This window comes from Pseudochaenichthys georgianus, chromosome 16, assembly GCF_902827115.2.
Source record: "Pseudochaenichthys georgianus chromosome 16, fPseGeo1.2, whole genome shotgun sequence".
NCBI lineage: Eukaryota > Metazoa > Chordata > Actinopteri > Perciformes > Channichthyidae > Pseudochaenichthys > Pseudochaenichthys georgianus.
Window position 1 is genome coordinate 18,833,931 of NC_047518.2, and position 17,666 is coordinate 18,851,596.

The 17,666-nt window shown below is 38.9% G+C and overlaps 1 protein-coding gene across 1 annotated transcript in view; it reads left to right on the forward strand.

Annotated features, from left to right (window-relative positions):
• Positions 1 to 17,666, forward strand: part of LOC117461335 (CUB and sushi domain-containing protein 3-like) — a 262,738-nt gene that overhangs the window by 76,615 nt on the left and 168,457 nt on the right. Inside the window, 13 exon segments of the mRNA XM_034103156.2 lie at positions 171 to 283; positions 1,462 to 1,539; positions 3,312 to 3,399; positions 4,209 to 4,333; positions 4,771 to 4,892; positions 6,602 to 6,705; positions 7,059 to 7,171; positions 7,449 to 7,631; positions 8,322 to 8,648; positions 9,280 to 9,474; positions 9,736 to 9,874; positions 10,554 to 10,741; positions 14,470 to 14,658. Coding sequence (XP_033959047.2) covers positions 171 to 283; positions 1,462 to 1,539; positions 3,312 to 3,399; positions 4,209 to 4,333; positions 4,771 to 4,892; positions 6,602 to 6,705; positions 7,059 to 7,171; positions 7,449 to 7,631; positions 8,322 to 8,648; positions 9,280 to 9,474; positions 9,736 to 9,874; positions 10,554 to 10,741; positions 14,470 to 14,658 — 1,964 coding nt within the window.

Below are 17,666 nucleotides of genomic sequence, written 5' to 3' on the forward strand. Positions count from 1 at the left end.
ACTATTCTCCAACGTTTTTATTCATGGTTTCTTCAATTTACCCTATTACCTGTTTTCTTGTAGGTGATTATGGCAACACAAGAATGCTATTGACAAATAAGCTCTTTAGTTGAGTAAAAGTTTAAACCGATGACATGTGTTTTCTTTATGTTGTGACTCTTTACACTCAGGATAACTGGAATGAATATTCCAGCACCCATCATCAGCAACACAAACTGGCTCCGGCTGCATTTCGTGACAGAAAGCAACCACCGCCACAAAGGCTTCAGGGCCCAGTATCAAGGTAAGACATGATTACTTAATTTGCACATCATAATAGAGGGCCCCCTCTTTAAGCATAAAGGGATCATTGTAAGAAGAACACACTGTAATTGCAAAACATGTTTTTGATCTTTTGTTAACTGAATATTATAGAGTTTGATTAATACCCCCTCTGTAGAGGGCATTAGGGTCTTCTTTGCTTCAAACCATTGACTTCAAAGGGCCTTTGTTAATCAAAAACATTTCAGAGATAAATACTGTATATGCTTTCCTCTTATAAAACCCAGCTCCAGCAGCTCGATAATCCATTACCCTGACATTGTTCTCTGGCAGGACTTTAAAGTCACAGTATGTGCTGCATACACTATATTACAAAGGCTTACAGCCTGGCACCAAGCCAGATATGAAACCTGCAACCTCACAATAAAAGGCTTTATAAAATCTTCAGTAACATGCACATGGTGGAACTCATTGTAAATGGAGACATGAAATCAATAGATGAAAAATCGTATTTCTCACCTATTGCAGTGCATGGTTGTGTTGTCGTAAAGCAATTTGTATATGCGTTTGTTAATTATGATGTAAAGGGAAAATCTTTTTTAACCACCAACAGGCACTACGAGGTTTTATTAGTGCTTTTGAGCATTACGTTAATAATGGGTTGAATGAACCATTTGACCAACAGTGTAGTTCACAGGAGAGGTATTATCTAAATGTTGTCAAATTCAAACAGCCTTGTTTTTGCTTGAGAAATCATGTATTGCTTTTGGTGATTACAAATGATGACTGCCGCTTGCATCACCTGGCTTTTGTGAGCAACATGGCTCTTACTGTGTTTAATGAGACTAGCATTGCAGTCCTTTGGCTGCTCTTCAATTCAGTGTAGCATTTCCCCCTACAAGCTCTAACCATGTAATCTGCTCTGACCAATCAGTTTTAATCCACTGTTTAATATGACTGAGTTATATAAATGACCAAACATGAGAAACTAATTTAAGTTTGATAGAATTGCCAGGGCAACCCTTAGGAATGCATCAGAGCCGTTGGACTCATTTCCTTTTGCAAAAAGATTCTCACCAGTACAGTAGCAATTAATGTTGATGTTCTTCATAGGAGAAAGAAACCATTGTACTGTATCTTCTCACATCTAATACTGTAACTTCTTTTATCTAATGAACTCTTTCTATTGCTCTCGACCAGTGAAAAGCTCTGGAGAGCTTAAATCCAGAGGGGTAAAATTATTACCAGGAAAGGACAACACTAACAAACTGTCTTTGAGTAAGTCTTTTATTTTTCTTATGCAACTCTTTTCATTGTTTGGATTTTTTGTTTATGTAGGGCTTGTGTTCTGGGTCTTTGTTTGTTTCTTGTCTATTTTCTTTGCTGCATCATTTGGTGAAGAAATTAAGCTACAGTACTAGATTTTGCAGAAGTGCAGTCTCTTTTTCTTTCTGATGACCTATTTCCGCTCATGTAACAGACTTCCTGCCCTGACACTCGGCTAGATCAGGCCTAGTTATGTATTTTGAATCAGCAATGCTTAATTCGATCAGCTCTAGTGTTTCTCTACTATTTCAGCAGCACATCAGATTGTCTTATGTTCATGCGCTGTGTGAACTAAACACACAGCGGCAGTCAAGGTTGAGTGACCACTCACTTGTCAGATGATTTGTGTACTCTTCAGACCAAAGTGAATGCATTCTAATTGCTTGAGGAGCTTTGTCATTAACCTGCAACACAATTCCCTCTTACTCCACTGTGTGCTATACACTTCAATGATAACAGGTTGTAATCTTTATTACCTTATGTGTCATAGATTCGCCTTGCATGGAGACATGAATAATGCAGAACCCGTTCATCTTTTCTGAGGCAATACTGTATATCATTTAAAACACTATAAAGATATACTTCATGTGCCTTGTGGGTTTATTGCATATAATTGAACCCTGTTTCATAACCTGCAACAATTAACTTCAAAGCTAATGAACTTCCTGAACAATGTCAAGAAAAAAACACTTCTCTTTTAAAAACCAAGTGCCTTTCTGTGTGTGGGTCGATGTCTTATTGCTAATTCTACAACAAACCTGAACCATAATAATGGTCCTACATATTTCATGATATTAATGTCTTTCTCACTTCATGCAGTCTTTGATTTACAGATCCTAATGTGAGGGGGAGCTTGTTAAAAGTCACAACATAGCTGAGCTTTTTTATTTCTTCTTAGCCACTTCTCTACTCGCAAAGGCTATACTCTATTCATAAGAATATCTACAAGGCCTTATGTATTGCACTTAAACTTTTATTATGTAAGTAGAGTCTCACTGAGTGATAGTTGTAGCTTCTGCAATTGATAGTTAATCCTCTTAGTCCCTTTTGGGCCCAGATATATTTCCTTTTGTTTTGTGTAGCTCAGGTAAGAGTAGCATTTACCCTGGGCACTCGAGCTGATATCACAAAGCACATGTGTATCCACATCAGCGCTGCCAAATGACTGGCAAGCCAAACTCTGTGACCGTGTTGGCTGGCAGTCTTCCCCATAGAATAAGATTCTATTTGTGGTAGAAGCTAAAATGGACTTATTGCAATATTTACTAGCTAGGCACTTCATACTACTGCTTATAGATAATATCAGAAATAGGGTGTCAAATTGAAAGCGATGGGTTAAGAAGATAGATTCATATAACGTATCAGTCACCTTCAATGCATCAGTTTTGGAATTGTTTTTGTGTTCATGATACTTCATGAAATCCAGATCAATTCAGCCAGCTGACTTATTTTCAAATCAATGCCCTGCGTGCAGCTTTACAATCAAACATGATTTCACCCTTTTTAAATAACAAAACAATTTAAAATCAATATGTGGTGGCCAATGTTAAAATGATGGCAGCCACCACAAACAAATCACTGTATGGAAAACAGATGTCATTCCTGGAAGCAAATGATGTTACCGGATAAGACCACAACGTTCTGGGTGTTTTCTCTAAGTGCGGAGCTCGGCCAACTAAAGTATCTTTCTCACAGCATTCTTGGTCCTTCTCTTTCTCTCTCAGTGAATGAGGGAGGATTCAAACAGGTGTCTAATTACTGCCCCGACCCAGGGGAGTCTGAGAATGGCAAACGCACTGGCTCCAACTTCAGGTGAGTTGGTGCGCCAGCAGCTGAAGAGATGCTGCTCAGTTGGTGGGATGTAGTTGAGAAGGGCTCTCCATCCAATTTCAGTGTTAGGAAATGCAGCATATTTCAATTATTGCTGTCACATTCTGTTAAATCTCCAAAAAAGGTTTGAACAAACACAGTTTTAATCTTGTTAGGGAAACCTGCATCAGTTTTGAAGATTTACAATATTTCAATTCATTATGGAGTCTTTGTTCGATTTGCCAGGGTCAGAGATACTCTTCTTGCTGCTTGTATTTTGTGCACTTCTCAGCAGCACTTCTCAGCAGAGAATACAGATCCACATGACTTTTTGACTATTTTCTTTGACATGTTGCAGACTTAATAATCTGATATGTTGGGCAGAATGCAGCTTCATGCCACAGTTAAATCAACTCTCAGGTCCCTGTAAAACTGAGTATATGTTTTGTTGTTTACATAAGTGCGCACTCTATGTCTAAGATAACTCTCTACTATTAGGTCTATCCGGCAATATATTAAATGTCCAGCAATCAAATGAACATAATTAAGGTGTTTATCAGTTCATGTGAAAAGGTTACCATTATTTCACTCTGACATTTATGCTGTATATTTGGAGACTGAGAATAATGAATGAATGAATCAAGAAATTCGACATGTGTCTACTGAATAAGATAATACAGTATTGATGAATAGTGCGATGTAAACCTGTTATGATGACATTAGTTAAATCATGAATTTGATATTTGTTCTGGAGTAATTTTTAGCAATTGATTTGCTCTTTCAGGCATTGATAGTGTTTGTTATCTTCTCAGCATTGGAGCAACTGCTCAATTTACCTGTGATGAAGACCATGTGCTGCAGGGTTCCAAAACGATTACCTGCCAGCGCGTGGCAGAAGTCTTCGCTGCTTGGAGCGACCACAGACCCATCTGCAAGGGTGAGCGGGGCTTCTGAAGAGCTAATAAAACAGTTTGATTAAGGCAGTGCCTCTGGACATAGGCTCTATGCGGATAGAGGAAAGTTCATTTTTGTTAATTATGTATGAGAGCCTTTGCTGTATCACTCTAATGTTACCTTCCAAAATGCTCTGTTTTTCTGTTTCATAATACCTGTAGGACCTTTTAGAATTTGATTAATGGAAATGCAGCTAATACACATTCTCTCTACTTGTGCAAACAATACATTAAAAGTCTGTCATATCACAATGGAGGAGTTATAACTCTGCCTTCTGAGCATATTCATGTGGATGTACCTACTAAATGATGTATATACAAATACTGTATGTGTATCTGAATAATCAAAGATCTTTTAAATGCCTTATAACTTAATATGTTTATTATCTGTCTCCTTATGTTTATCTTTATGCCGTTGCAGTGAAAACGTGTGGGTCGAATCTACAAGGACCCTCTGGGACTTTTACATCTCCTAACTTTCCTATTCAGTATGAGAGTAACTCCCAATGTGTGTGGATCATCACAGCCAGCGATCCAAACAAGGTACTACAAAAGAGTCAGGGTCTACAATAGAGAAAACAAAGTAAAATATTCCAGTTATTCAAATTCAATAACACTCAATGACAGTGTTTACTGCAGTCTAGTTGATTCCTTTTGCTGAAGTAATTTACTTTTTTCATTTCAGAGGTGTAAACAAGTATTTAGAGTCATTAAATCTGTTCTTGTACAGGGTCTGCAGAAACATGTAGATACCCTGCGTTCCTCCTTTCAGTGTAGAGCATTTGTCTGGGCATAACCTTCTGGATACATGTTTATGTATGCATCTATTTTCTAAGGTAGAAAAAGGTTACATAGAATATGCATGGATTGACTTAAGTTCACTGTCCCTCACAGTCATTGTCCCTCATTAATTTACCTAGCTGCAATGGATTGCATTTTAGCGCTAGACTCCACTATTGGCAGTCGAGCCATTTGCTTTATTCATTTTGGGAAACAGATATGGAGAGAAATAATGATTGAATGAAATCAGCTTTTTCCAAAAGTGAAGAGGTCAAACCTGTTTTCGTAATGGTCATTACTGCTCTCCTACTTTAGTTTCCATCTCTATTGTTATTCCAGGGTGTCATTTACACAGGGGTGTAACTAAGCGTTATTCTTCTACTCAACAATAACTATCCAGCTTACACTCACTCAGACTCACTAGGACTGGCATGTGCCACAGCTTTGTGCCGCCGTGCCCTCGCCTAGGCAAACACGCCATTGACTTGGCACTGAAGCTTGGTCCATTAGTGTTATTATGGCAATTATGCTTATGCGAGTATTGTAATGAGGCTCTTATACATGGATATTGTGCTGGCATTGTCATCCCAATGGCCTGGGAAAGGGATGTTAAGGATGAGCAAGCAGCCATCATATGTTTGTCATTAACAGATGTGACAACCGTCATTCCAACATCCTTTCTTTCATCACTTACCCATGTCGGCAAAGTGTAGGTTGAGATAATATTGCTATATTTTATTACAGCAGACATAAACATTATAAGTGTAAAAGGCTGTTGCCAGCTTGATCAGTGAATATGTCATCTTTCGTGATTAAACATTTTAGATTCTTAGATTTGCCTGCCAGGATTGGTTTTTAGCATTTGATTTGTACTCAAAGTAATGTGAAGAGATGTTGCTGTCAGTTTCCATATTGTGTTTATGGTATCTTTTGTTTGTAGGGGTATATGTCATGAACAAGGGCATTTGTCTTCACCTATAAACACTCACATGTAATGCAAGTTCATTCTTATGTTTGTCTTCCATTTTTATTTCAAAGACATGAGTGATTTAGCTACCAGTAGCAGAATGTAGGCTATAGTATGCAGCTATCTGAATAAACAGTAAGTAGGAAGTCTTACGTTTTGGTTTTTGATCAAAAACATTTCTGTCTTTTTGCCAAAATGAAACAGTCACCAGGAAACCCCCAGAAGAAACAGTCTCTCAGTAATTGCAAGTAATGGGAATAAACAGCCATGTTAAGAATTTTCTGAAAATGAAACTGCTGGTTGTTTAGTAATAAAGCGTGCGCATCATTTGTAATTAAAAAGATGTACTTGTCAGGGCAACAATGTCAGTCTCCGTAAACACACAAACCATCCTCACTGTAGGATAACAGACAGAATGTTTCTTTAAGTTCACATGCACTGCCATGCTTCATCATAACTCATATCAAAGGACAGGGATACAAGTTATCTTTTTATTTTATTTCAGGTTATTCAGATCAACTTTGAAGAGTTCGACCTAGAAATTGGGTATGATTCACTAACAATCGGAGATGGAGGGGAAGTAGGTGATTCTAAAACGATAATACAAGTGTAAGTACCAAATGAATTGCTCCATTGGAAATATATTGAACTTTGATATTGCTCATTTGCATTTGGTTAAATTAGTTTCATAGCTGTCTGTCTAGATCTACATTTGTTTTCATAATGTTTTGAAGCCATGATTTGCTGATCACCTCCATTTGAATGTAATGACTGCACCATTTGAGTGAAGACTTGCTTTGTAAACCCCTGTAATGCCCTTTAATTACAGTTATACAGTCTGTTCTCTTTTTGTTTCAATACATTATACATGACTTAGGACACATGTTATATTTACTCCTTGTCACATGATGTTTCAGAGCGGGTTTTGATACCATAGTGACTTTTTGTTGCCCTATCTGCAGGCTGACTGGGAGCTTTGTCCCGGACCTGATTGTCAGCATGTCCCATCAGATGTGGCTCCATCTCCAGTCTGATGAGAGTGTAGGCTCGATTGGCTTCAAGATCAACTATAAAGGTACACAGACTTTAGTGCTGATATCATCTGTCCCTGTCTGTTTTCATGCCTCTGTCTGGGACTGTTGCTTTCAGTAAAGCAACATATCCATTTTCCAGTTTCCTGTTCCTATCTGCCCGTCTGTCTGCCCCCCCCCCCTTCGGCTTTCCGACTCTACACCTGGACCTTTATAGATAATGTTTGAAAACCTCTGAAAAGTACTCAGCTTAACTTAATACATTTTCCCCTTTTCCCTCTTTCCTTCCCCCATTCTCTACACTACCCCCATCTCCCACAGAAATTGACAAAGAGAGCTGTGGTGACCCTGGTACACCTCTGTACGGCTACCAAGAGGGAAGTGGCTTTCTAAACGGAAATGTTCTGCGCTTTGAATGCCAATTTGGATTCGAGCTGATCGGCGAGAAGATGATAACCTGCCAGAACAACAATCAGTGGTCGGCTAATATCCCCATCTGCATATGTGAGCCCAACACATGCATTTTTTTCCAGGACAGCAAATGAAGCAATTACTTATGGGCTTGGAAAGTTCACAATGACACTAACTTATTGGAGGATTAATCACAGTGTTATTAAATGACCGTGCAGTGCATTTGATTTAAACAGCAATAATATAAAATGGGAAATTGATAGGATATGGTTTCCTTGTTATGTAGGGTGGGTTTGTTAGAGAAGAAAGTAGGGTATGGAGTGGAATACTGTAGTGTTATTCAAATACCCAGGAGAAAGAAAACCTGCATTGTCCTTTTTCAAACAACTTGCACTCCTTCTATGAGTTAAATAACACCTAACCCATATCCGTAACACAATTCTAGTTTCAGTTCCATTGGGACACTGCAGTATTCCTGTGCCCCTATATTGCTATTTGTCTGTATATTTGTACACTGACTCTTCTGATCCATCTGCCTTATGGTTCCATGTTTCTCATACTGCTCAGCACCCATGGGAGCAGAACTGTCATCTGATTGCTGAGCTAGTTTTACAGCACTGACATTGTTCTATACTTATCTTTTTGCCGGACCCTGTCATTGCAGAATGCACAGTGTACATTGTCAAGTGACCAGTGATAGATGCTATAAAACAAATGGCCTCACCTGGGATATTTGAGTTTTAAATTATTTCTAAGATGTTTTTTATCCTCTTTAACACACAGTCCCCTGCTTTTCCAACTTCACCGTTCCCATGGGGACGGTGCTGTCTCCTGACTACCCGGAGGGCTATGGAAACAACCTCAACTGTGTGTGGCTCATTATCTCTGAGCTTGGCTCCAGGATTCACCTGGCCTTCAATGACTTTGACCTGGAGCCTCCCTACGACTTCCTCACCATCAAAGATGGAGACCAGTCAGGAGCAACAATACTAGGACGCTTCTCAGGAGCCGAAGTTCCTTCCCACCTGACGTCCAACAGCAACGTACTGCAGCTGGAGTTTCAGGCTGATCACTCTATGTCCGGGCGAGGATTTAACATCACCTATAGCAGTAAGGACCTGTTCAATCCATTTAATTCAGACCAATTTAGTCATAGTAAAGCATTTCATCCTCCATTTCCCTTTCATGGTTAGGGATTAGGGTACATTTCTCTTTGCAAACATCAGGACAGGACTGTCTTAAAGCTAACTAAAGAAAATCTAATAATCCAGAGTAAAGTTTGAATTAATAGTTTTATTTTATTTATGGTAAATGACGGGATGAAGTTAATTAGTTTCAGTTATTTGTGTGAATTCACACGTTCTCATTCACAAAGCACACACTTGTCCTTTAATTAATGCTAATGCTGTAAAGATAAATGCTATTACATCACTCCCCAAATGAAGTTAACATGCCTTAACAAAACAAAAAACAACATTTAGGATCGTTCATACACTTCCTAACTCTTGTTCCTCATTCCTTTACGCAACACCGTTGTAAATCTTTACTCCTGGAGAGGCACAGCAAGATTTAAAGACAGAAGCTATTGTCACCCTCAGGTGTACAGAGCAGACGTCTGTTTTTTCTCTCCTAAGGATAGAAACATCCATTTCCCTTATCTACAGACTCCTCAAAGACCCCATTTCTCATTCACACAAGAGCATTTGTCACTGGATCTTGTTCTCTTTCTACTCATTACCAGCTTTTGGGCGTAACGAGTGCCCTGACCCTGGCATACCGTTAAATGCCAGACGCTTTGGGGACAGTTTCCAACTGGGCAGCTCCATCTCAGTGGTTTGTGAGGAGGGCTTCATCAAGACGCAGGGGGCTGACACCATCACATGCCATCTGGAGGAAGGCAAGGGGATGTGGAGTGGACTCATTCCCAAATGTGAAGGTATTGAAATGAATAAGCAAATAATTGTGTGGTTGGTGGAAAGATATGTCAACTTTTGAGTTAGAAGAGGAATATAAAATTGAGGGAATCTCTGGTGAATCATCCTATATTTATTTTCCTTTTGAAGTTAGGTACTAAACGCTGAGTTATCTTTATAACAACTTTTCTCCACCCCTCTCCTCTCCACTTATACCTTTTTACGTCTTTAATCTTTTTGCTTTCCTTTCTTCCCCTCTTTCTTCCATCTCTGTGCTCCTCCAGCTCCTTGCGGGGGCCACTACTCAGGGCCGTCTGGAGTCCTCCTTTCCCCGGGGTGGCCGGGCTACTACAAAGACTCTCTGAGTTGTGAGTGGGTCATTGAGGCCGAGCCTGGCAGCTCCATCAAGATCAGCTTTGACAGGTTCGTATGATTTTTGGCAAACAACTCATCCATTAAAACAAAGATACACTCACACTAAGACAAAAACTGAGACAGCACACAATTCCTTAGTAAATCCACATACTATACTGCATGTGAGTACTACTATACTAAACTTAAAACATACCTGCATATAATATACATACTACAAACATTAATTTGCATCACATGCACAACACAGAAGGCATATTTCTAGCCCTGGAAGCCTTTGGTTAAAAAAATAAGCCCTAAAATGTGAAATGCGTTCCTGGACCTAGTTTCTAAAAATCAGGTCTTTACTTTAAATGAGCCAATGTTTGCCTCCATGTACTTTATGCAGCTTCTTTTTAAAGCTACTTGCATTACTTACATAGAAAGGCGTGGCTTTTTCTCTTACTGAAATGGTCTGAAAGTATTTTTCCAGAGTGCAACTCTATGCTGATGTCCCTTCTTTGATGTTATAGAGTTCTTAGAATCCATATCATGTCAGATTTCCCAAAAAGTCATTAATGTAATACTATTGCAATAATAACACTTTTTGCGTAGGCTATTTCTTCTCATTTATTTCCTCGAGATTAAAATGTTTTTGTCTCTAACCGACCTAATGGTTTTAAACTGTCAAAGCAAAAGCATTGTTGCGAATACAAATAACTCTTCAATTACCTCTCTCTGCTCTTTTAAGGTTTCAAACTGAGCTCAGTTATGACTTCCTGGAAGTGCATGACGGCCCTAACCTGCTGTCTCCTCTGATTGGCTCATTCAATGGAACCCAGGTCCCTCAGTTCCTGTTTAGTAGCAGTAGCTTTCTGTATCTGCTTTTCACCACCGACAACAGTCGATCAAACAGCGGCTTCAAGATACTTTATGAAGGTGAGACTATTGCCTGCATGCACTGCGAAACATTAAATTGAAGTAGATAGGAATGCACATCATTTTTGGGATAGTACACACATAGTGTTTTGCAATAGCATTTTTATACAGTTTTTGAAACACTGTATACATAATACATCACACCTAACTGATGTGATAATTAGGTTAATTACATAATAAAAGCCACAGTATTATCACAACAACCTACCTCAATGAGCTTAAGTGTTCAGGATTAAACAATACATGTTTAGTTTAGCTAATGGGATAACAATTCAAGAGTAAGACTACAGAATTTAAAAATATTGCTAATTAAGAATGGAACAAAAGGTCAATCTCATGTTATCTTCAGGTTGAGCAGTACTTTTAATAACCTTATTGTTTGCAAGGCCCTTTGGCCTGTGGGAGGAAAGGCTCCTGGGTAAAGTCAAAGCTAAAATGAGTCATTGCAGCTTATTGAATGATTTGCTCTAAACTCTGCCAATGCTAAGAAATACAAAAACTAAATAGCAAACAGAATGAAACATGACAACAATGGACAAGAAGTAACCTGCACTCAGTTCCCCTCCCTAAATTCACTGTTTTGCTATCAAAGGGTGTTCTTGCACTGTCATGCCCTTTGTCAGGCACAACAGGTGTTAGCTTGTGGAGAAAGGTTGTCTTAAAGTGCACATACTGACTATCTTGGTCAGACAAGACAATCTTGGTGAGGAAAGAAAACTATTAGCTCTTTGAGGTACATAATAGAGGGTAAATTCCTCTGCCCTTAGGGTTTGTGTTTTTTTAAATTTCCTTCTCCACATCATTATACATGGAGTGGTAGTCTTTGAAAAATCCAATAGAAAAACACTCTAGACGCATTGTGATGTATGTTCGCGATTGTATGCACGAGCCCCATTACCTTTGTCACTCAGATGTGATTCATAAGACAGAGTTTGTTATTATGTCTGTATTATTGACTGAAAGCAGACCACAAGTGCCTTTTGTCTTATTATGTTCCACTCTCAAGTGCATTTCTCCTTGGTTGATGAGGCTATTGAAAAGCAATAACAGTAAGATCATATTAGCTTCTTCAATTGCAATTTAGCACATATCGTATTGCTGCAATGCTTTGGGGAAACCCAGCCTAGTTCATTTGTGAAATTGGTCTTACAGAGTAGAGCTGTTGTGAATAAACGGAGGCACAAAAACACTGAATCCCATTTCCTATGTATTTAATGGATATCTTGAAGCATTTAATATACAAACACATACTCATAAATGTGCAAATAATATATATAGGTCAATTTGTTTCTTTCGCTTAATTCACTTTTGACCCTAGTATTTCAAATATAATGCCTTATTTTTTTCAACAAATTCCTCCACCCTAGAGGCCAAAACCAGCAGTGGTTTATACATTATCTAACTTAAGGAGGCCTTAACCCTGCCTGGGTTTAATACACGTTATTAATAATGATAATAAACATATAGTATAACCGGGTTACACTGTTCATTTGTTTTGCTGAGAGTGTGGGTATGTAGTGCTTTTGGATTCTGCAGTCGGTGCAATTTTACATTCATTTTACATTGGTTGCTGCACCTTTTTAAATGCACTTTTTAAATGCACTCAGTGACTGGCCTTCCAGTCACTGAGGCAAGACATCCCACAATGAACAGGGTCATGTTTGCTGACATGTCTAAGTCCCTTGACTGGGTCAGTCACCTGAAACAACTGAAGAACGAGACATTGTATTAGTACCAGGACACCTACAAAATTGAACAAAGAGAAAGCATGTTGTATCTCTATAAACATATGGTCTGAATTAGGACATCCTTTAAAAAATATATACAGTATAATACAAAATATATGTATGGCCACAGTTGGATTCAAGTAGCTCAAGCAATTTATTTTATATAAAATTCTATCTAAATGTTAGTTTCCAATGATTAGTTTCTAAGAATAGATTAATACACATACTGACCATAGCCGTCTTCCAATGACTCCCACATATTACTGCTTACATGTTTAATGCACATTGTTGGGTTACAGCCAAAGTAAGAGATAGAGATTTAGATTCTGGTAATCCAAGTTTAGAATGAAATCCAACTTGTGGCCCTTTTCTGTATGCCTTCCCATCTTTCTTTTCCTTTCCATCTGTCCTAAATCTATTGAAAAGCCCAAAACGGTGTCCTCAGAATAGCCAGCCAACCTGATAACTGCTTACACAACTGTCGCCAGTCAATTTTGAAAGTCAGCATATTTATAGTGCCTCACAAGCAATCCTACTTGGATAATATCCAAATGGTAGTCCTGGAATGACAGGGGAACAATGAACACCTCTTTGCAGCTTGCAATCGCTGAAGATTAAGAGGGAGTTGGCACTACAGTTCAAACAGTAGAAAACCCGATGCATCATTTTTTTTTAATGAAAACTAGAGGTGGCAGTCCAACACATGCATCGACAGGAGGACCCACCTCTTTCTCACCATGCCCCGTACTCATCCTCATCACCTATAATAGAACATCTGCTTTTAAAATTCTTTGTTGGTGACTTGCTTATGACACAAAAGAGATAGCGTTGAAATTAAACCTTGTTTTCTTTAACACCAGAGGAAGCAACAACTCTATTAAGGTTATTCAGACAGAAACTGACAAATATCCCCCTTTTCTTGTGTCATGTTATAAAACCGCCTTTGCTGTAGTCTGAAATGTGTCTCTTTGTGTCATGTATTATATTTTCCTTATTTTTGGGTGAACGGTTATTTTTAAATAAATAAAAAGTCTAGAAGTGAATCTCTTACTTTGGAAAACTTGCTCTCCTATTATGTATGCAACCCAAGACCTACCTTTGTGGTGATGATTGTATTAACATCAAAGGTTCTGTCAGCATTTTCTTTTGTATGATTGTGGCCTAGAAATGTAACTGATTTCAAAAATAGAAATGCCATTTCATGTTGCGTATATTAGTATGACGTCAATAGACCTCTGTAGCTTAACTGTCATTCTCTAGGCAAGAGCAGACCTCACCCTGTACTGTAATAATAGTTGAACATAATCTGACATACTGTGTGACAGAATAAAAAAACATAGTCATTCACTCGACACACAGTGTTGCTAAACTTGGTATATAGCCTAATGTCACCACATAATGAATCTATTTGGCTTGATAATTATTATCAGTCACAGGCCCATTTGTTAATTGATGTACACATTTATTTTATTTACTTTTTCCCATCTGTAATACATTGGCAGGTCAAAACAAAGGCAGCACAAAAACAAACTGACTGAAGTTATTGAAGAGGTTAGGCTGACACATTAACTAGACTCTAGAAGCTTGTAAACAAAGAATACTTGCTTTGTAATCAAATACCACTATTCAAATTCAATGTAATGACATCAGTGTCTAAATTAGGATCCCCATAAGCACTAGCATGAGCACTTGCTATTCTTCCTGAGGTCAACAACATTAACAAACATAACAATCAATTACAAAAAAAAAAAAGTGTCCAAAACACAAGTCCATCTCTAAAATAACCTTAAATTGCATATCCTATTCTTTCAGAAATGAAATTCTAAGAAAAAAGGGTAGAATACCTAGGATGGATGGATGATTTCTACTTCCACCCTAATTTACACATTGTTTCTTACACCATAACTCATAGTTCGTAGTACACATGTACACTTCACCAAGGAGAAGATGTATAATTCTCTCGAAACCTAAACCAATACTGTTTGATTCCAATTTCTGTAGTGGTCACTTTGGACACATACTCCTGCATGGATCCTGGTATTCCGGTGAACGGCGTACGGTTGAGCCATGACCTGTCCATCGGCTCCACGGTGTCCTTCCAGTGTGACCCGGGCTACAGGCTGAGCCACGACGAGCCCCTGGTCTGTGAGAAGAACCACTTCTGGAGCCACCCTCTGCCTACTTGTGATGGTACGTACAGGAACGCTAGAATGTGTGCGGTGAATTCCAGCTAAAGCATCAGTCTCATCCATGATGCGTCAATTTAGTTTTGATTAAATTATATTTTTAAGATCTGTTTTTTTATCTTTTGTTTTGAATGCTTCTTAAAATGAATTTGGATGACATTTTGACATCAAACACATACATATAAAATACAAGAATTCCCCTTCTTCTCGTTGAAACACACTAAATGAAGTTGAAAGAGCATTTATTATTGAATTTGCTGTGACTTGAAGGGCTGACTGAATTTTATACATCACCAAATCAGTTCTTTAGAAAGTCAGCATCATTTTGAGAAAAATACACACACAGAGCCTATTTGTATATACCATATGTATAGTCTGACACAGTAACTGGCAACTTTGAAGTGATTAATCATTTATTTTTGATCTATTGCTGAATTGTATTTGCAAACCAAATAACAACAATTATTAAAAACCATGGCCTTGTTAGCAAACATGAATGTCACAAGCTTAAGTGACTGAGTAGACCACAGAAGGTGACAAATCAAACATAAGCTTGTCAATTTTTAACAAATACACTCAGTCTTAGTGTACTCTGTAATAACCTACCTGGGGTTTTATGAATCATGTCATACTGTAAACAGATTATGCTCAACTTTGTGGAGTTCAGCATGTTTCTGATTTATGTATCTCACATAGTCTTCTTGTTGTACAGTTCAGCTCTTTGTGCAGTTTAGAAGCACACTTAAGAAACATTCTGGCGATTTATTGTTTGGGCGCACAAACCGTAATTGATGTGTTTTAGTTACGGTTCACCCAGTAGAAAGAATATGATGAATAAAAAACATACAATAATTGGCACTGAGAAGCATTCCGTGCATATCATACAATGCCATGCCATGCAGCTTTAGCCCAGCAGTTGAAAATGGTTTCTTATCTTGGAGCCTTTTCTTGCCTAGGTGTGTGCCAGACAGGTGCCAAATGCCTTGGCTCTCTGCCTATGGAGCCTCTAAAGTAGATCATTTGCCAAGCGTACTCATCCACTTTTAATGACTTTATGTAATTTTGGCTCATTAATAAAATATTTGATATAATTTTGTTGGTGGGTAAGGATTCGGGCCTTGATGTGTTGTGCTTGCTGAAGGGCCCAAGGGTGGAAGGAGAGTGGATAAGCGGGGGTTGGGTGTGTGCAGCTGTGGAGCCCCAGGCATCCCAGTCCTCCTCCAAAACATCATCTGACAACATTACCTTGAAAATATATGGATGCACAACAATTCTTCTTCTAATATTTGTCAATGATTGCTGTTTTGAAGAAAGCATCTGGGCCCAGTGGATGTAACACCTCTCTTAGTGCATTCAAGCCAAAACACACACACACACACACACACACACACACACACACACACACACACACACACACACACACACACACACACACACACACACACACACACACACACACACACACACACACACACACACACACACACACACACACACACACACACACACACACACACACACACACACACACACACACACACACACACACACACACACATATTCCAGAAGAAATAAAAACAAAGCTTGTCAATTTTAATTAATGCTATATGTAAAAAGCAGCATCCTCTGCAGGTTTGAACAACATCCAATGAGAGCAGTTAACCTTCAAACGGATCTCGCATTAACCTTCCGCCCTCAGCAGCCAATGAGTGTGGAGATTTATCTCATTAACTTAATTTGACAAGATAAGGAGCTTTCTGGCAGTAAAGTCAGGAGTCAAAATGCATGAGAGTCATATTACTTAGGTAACAATGAGTGTTGCTGCATTAGACAAGACTCCCCATCACCTCAACTGTGATGACTCTAGTCTACATGGTGGGTTTGCAACTGGATTATTCTCCCAGCCTGAAAAGTAGGGCTGTACGGAGCCCTGGGGGGTATACTGCGAAGCAGGATTTTCGCTTAGCCGGCTAAATTCAGGGAAAACTCCGGCTTTCCGGTCATCCGAAGCTGGTTCTCTTTTTAGCAGGCTAGATCTCCATGGTAATATATGCTAAGCAGCTAACCTGGTCGGGACCAGGTTAGGTTGCAGGCTAAGAGCTCAACTCAGTGAAAGCACCGCCTGCTGACCAATCAGAGCTCAGTGTGCGGAGTTTAAAGCGAGTCAAGTCATATTACAGGAGAAAGGAAATACAGAAAAACTGCCGTCGCAGGAAAGACGGCCGGCAAAAATCACCGACTGTGTGAACGTGAACATGAATAGAATATCACCTCCCATCTTCAGAGCAATCTGACTATTATAACATTAGCGTTAAGAAAGCTTACTTAAATATCGGCCACAACATAAGTAACCGGATCAGAGTACATTAAGTACAGTCCGCGGCATATCACTTCATAATGTATCATATCTCTCCTTATCTGAGTCAGCTGAGCCGTATCTGGCCGTGCAACACTCACAGTGTCACATACTGTATGCAGAAGTATTATTTTAAGCAACACATAAGTTGACGAAACACTCGAGACAAATGTAATTGAAGTCAGATCGTGTTTTAGACGGGCAGTGATATCATAAACCTGTTAATGTACGCATTCAAACACTTTTTCTTTTACCAGCTGTATTCACCTTGCAGGTGCAGCTATGTGGCTTTTATCCTGGATAAAGTGTTTAAGTCATGGATGTTTAAAGTTTAACTTCTTCATTTTTGACTAGTATTAAAGTTTACTTTTCATTCAGGAAGTATGACGCTGCGCTGTCAGTACCTTGTCCATGTTTGTGATTGGTCGAATGCTCCAAATACCACCCCTTTCATGTGAACGCGCACCTAACTAGATGGGACACGGCTGGCTTGAGCGATCCACTTGATAACCAGCGTCGTAGGACAGTTTAGCGAGAGCGCGTATGTTTTGGATTAGGCCAACCGGCTAACTCAAACATATCCAGGTTAGGTTGAACCAGGTTCGCAGTACAGGCCCCTGGAGGGTTCATAGAAAGAAAAATAAATAAAACAAGGC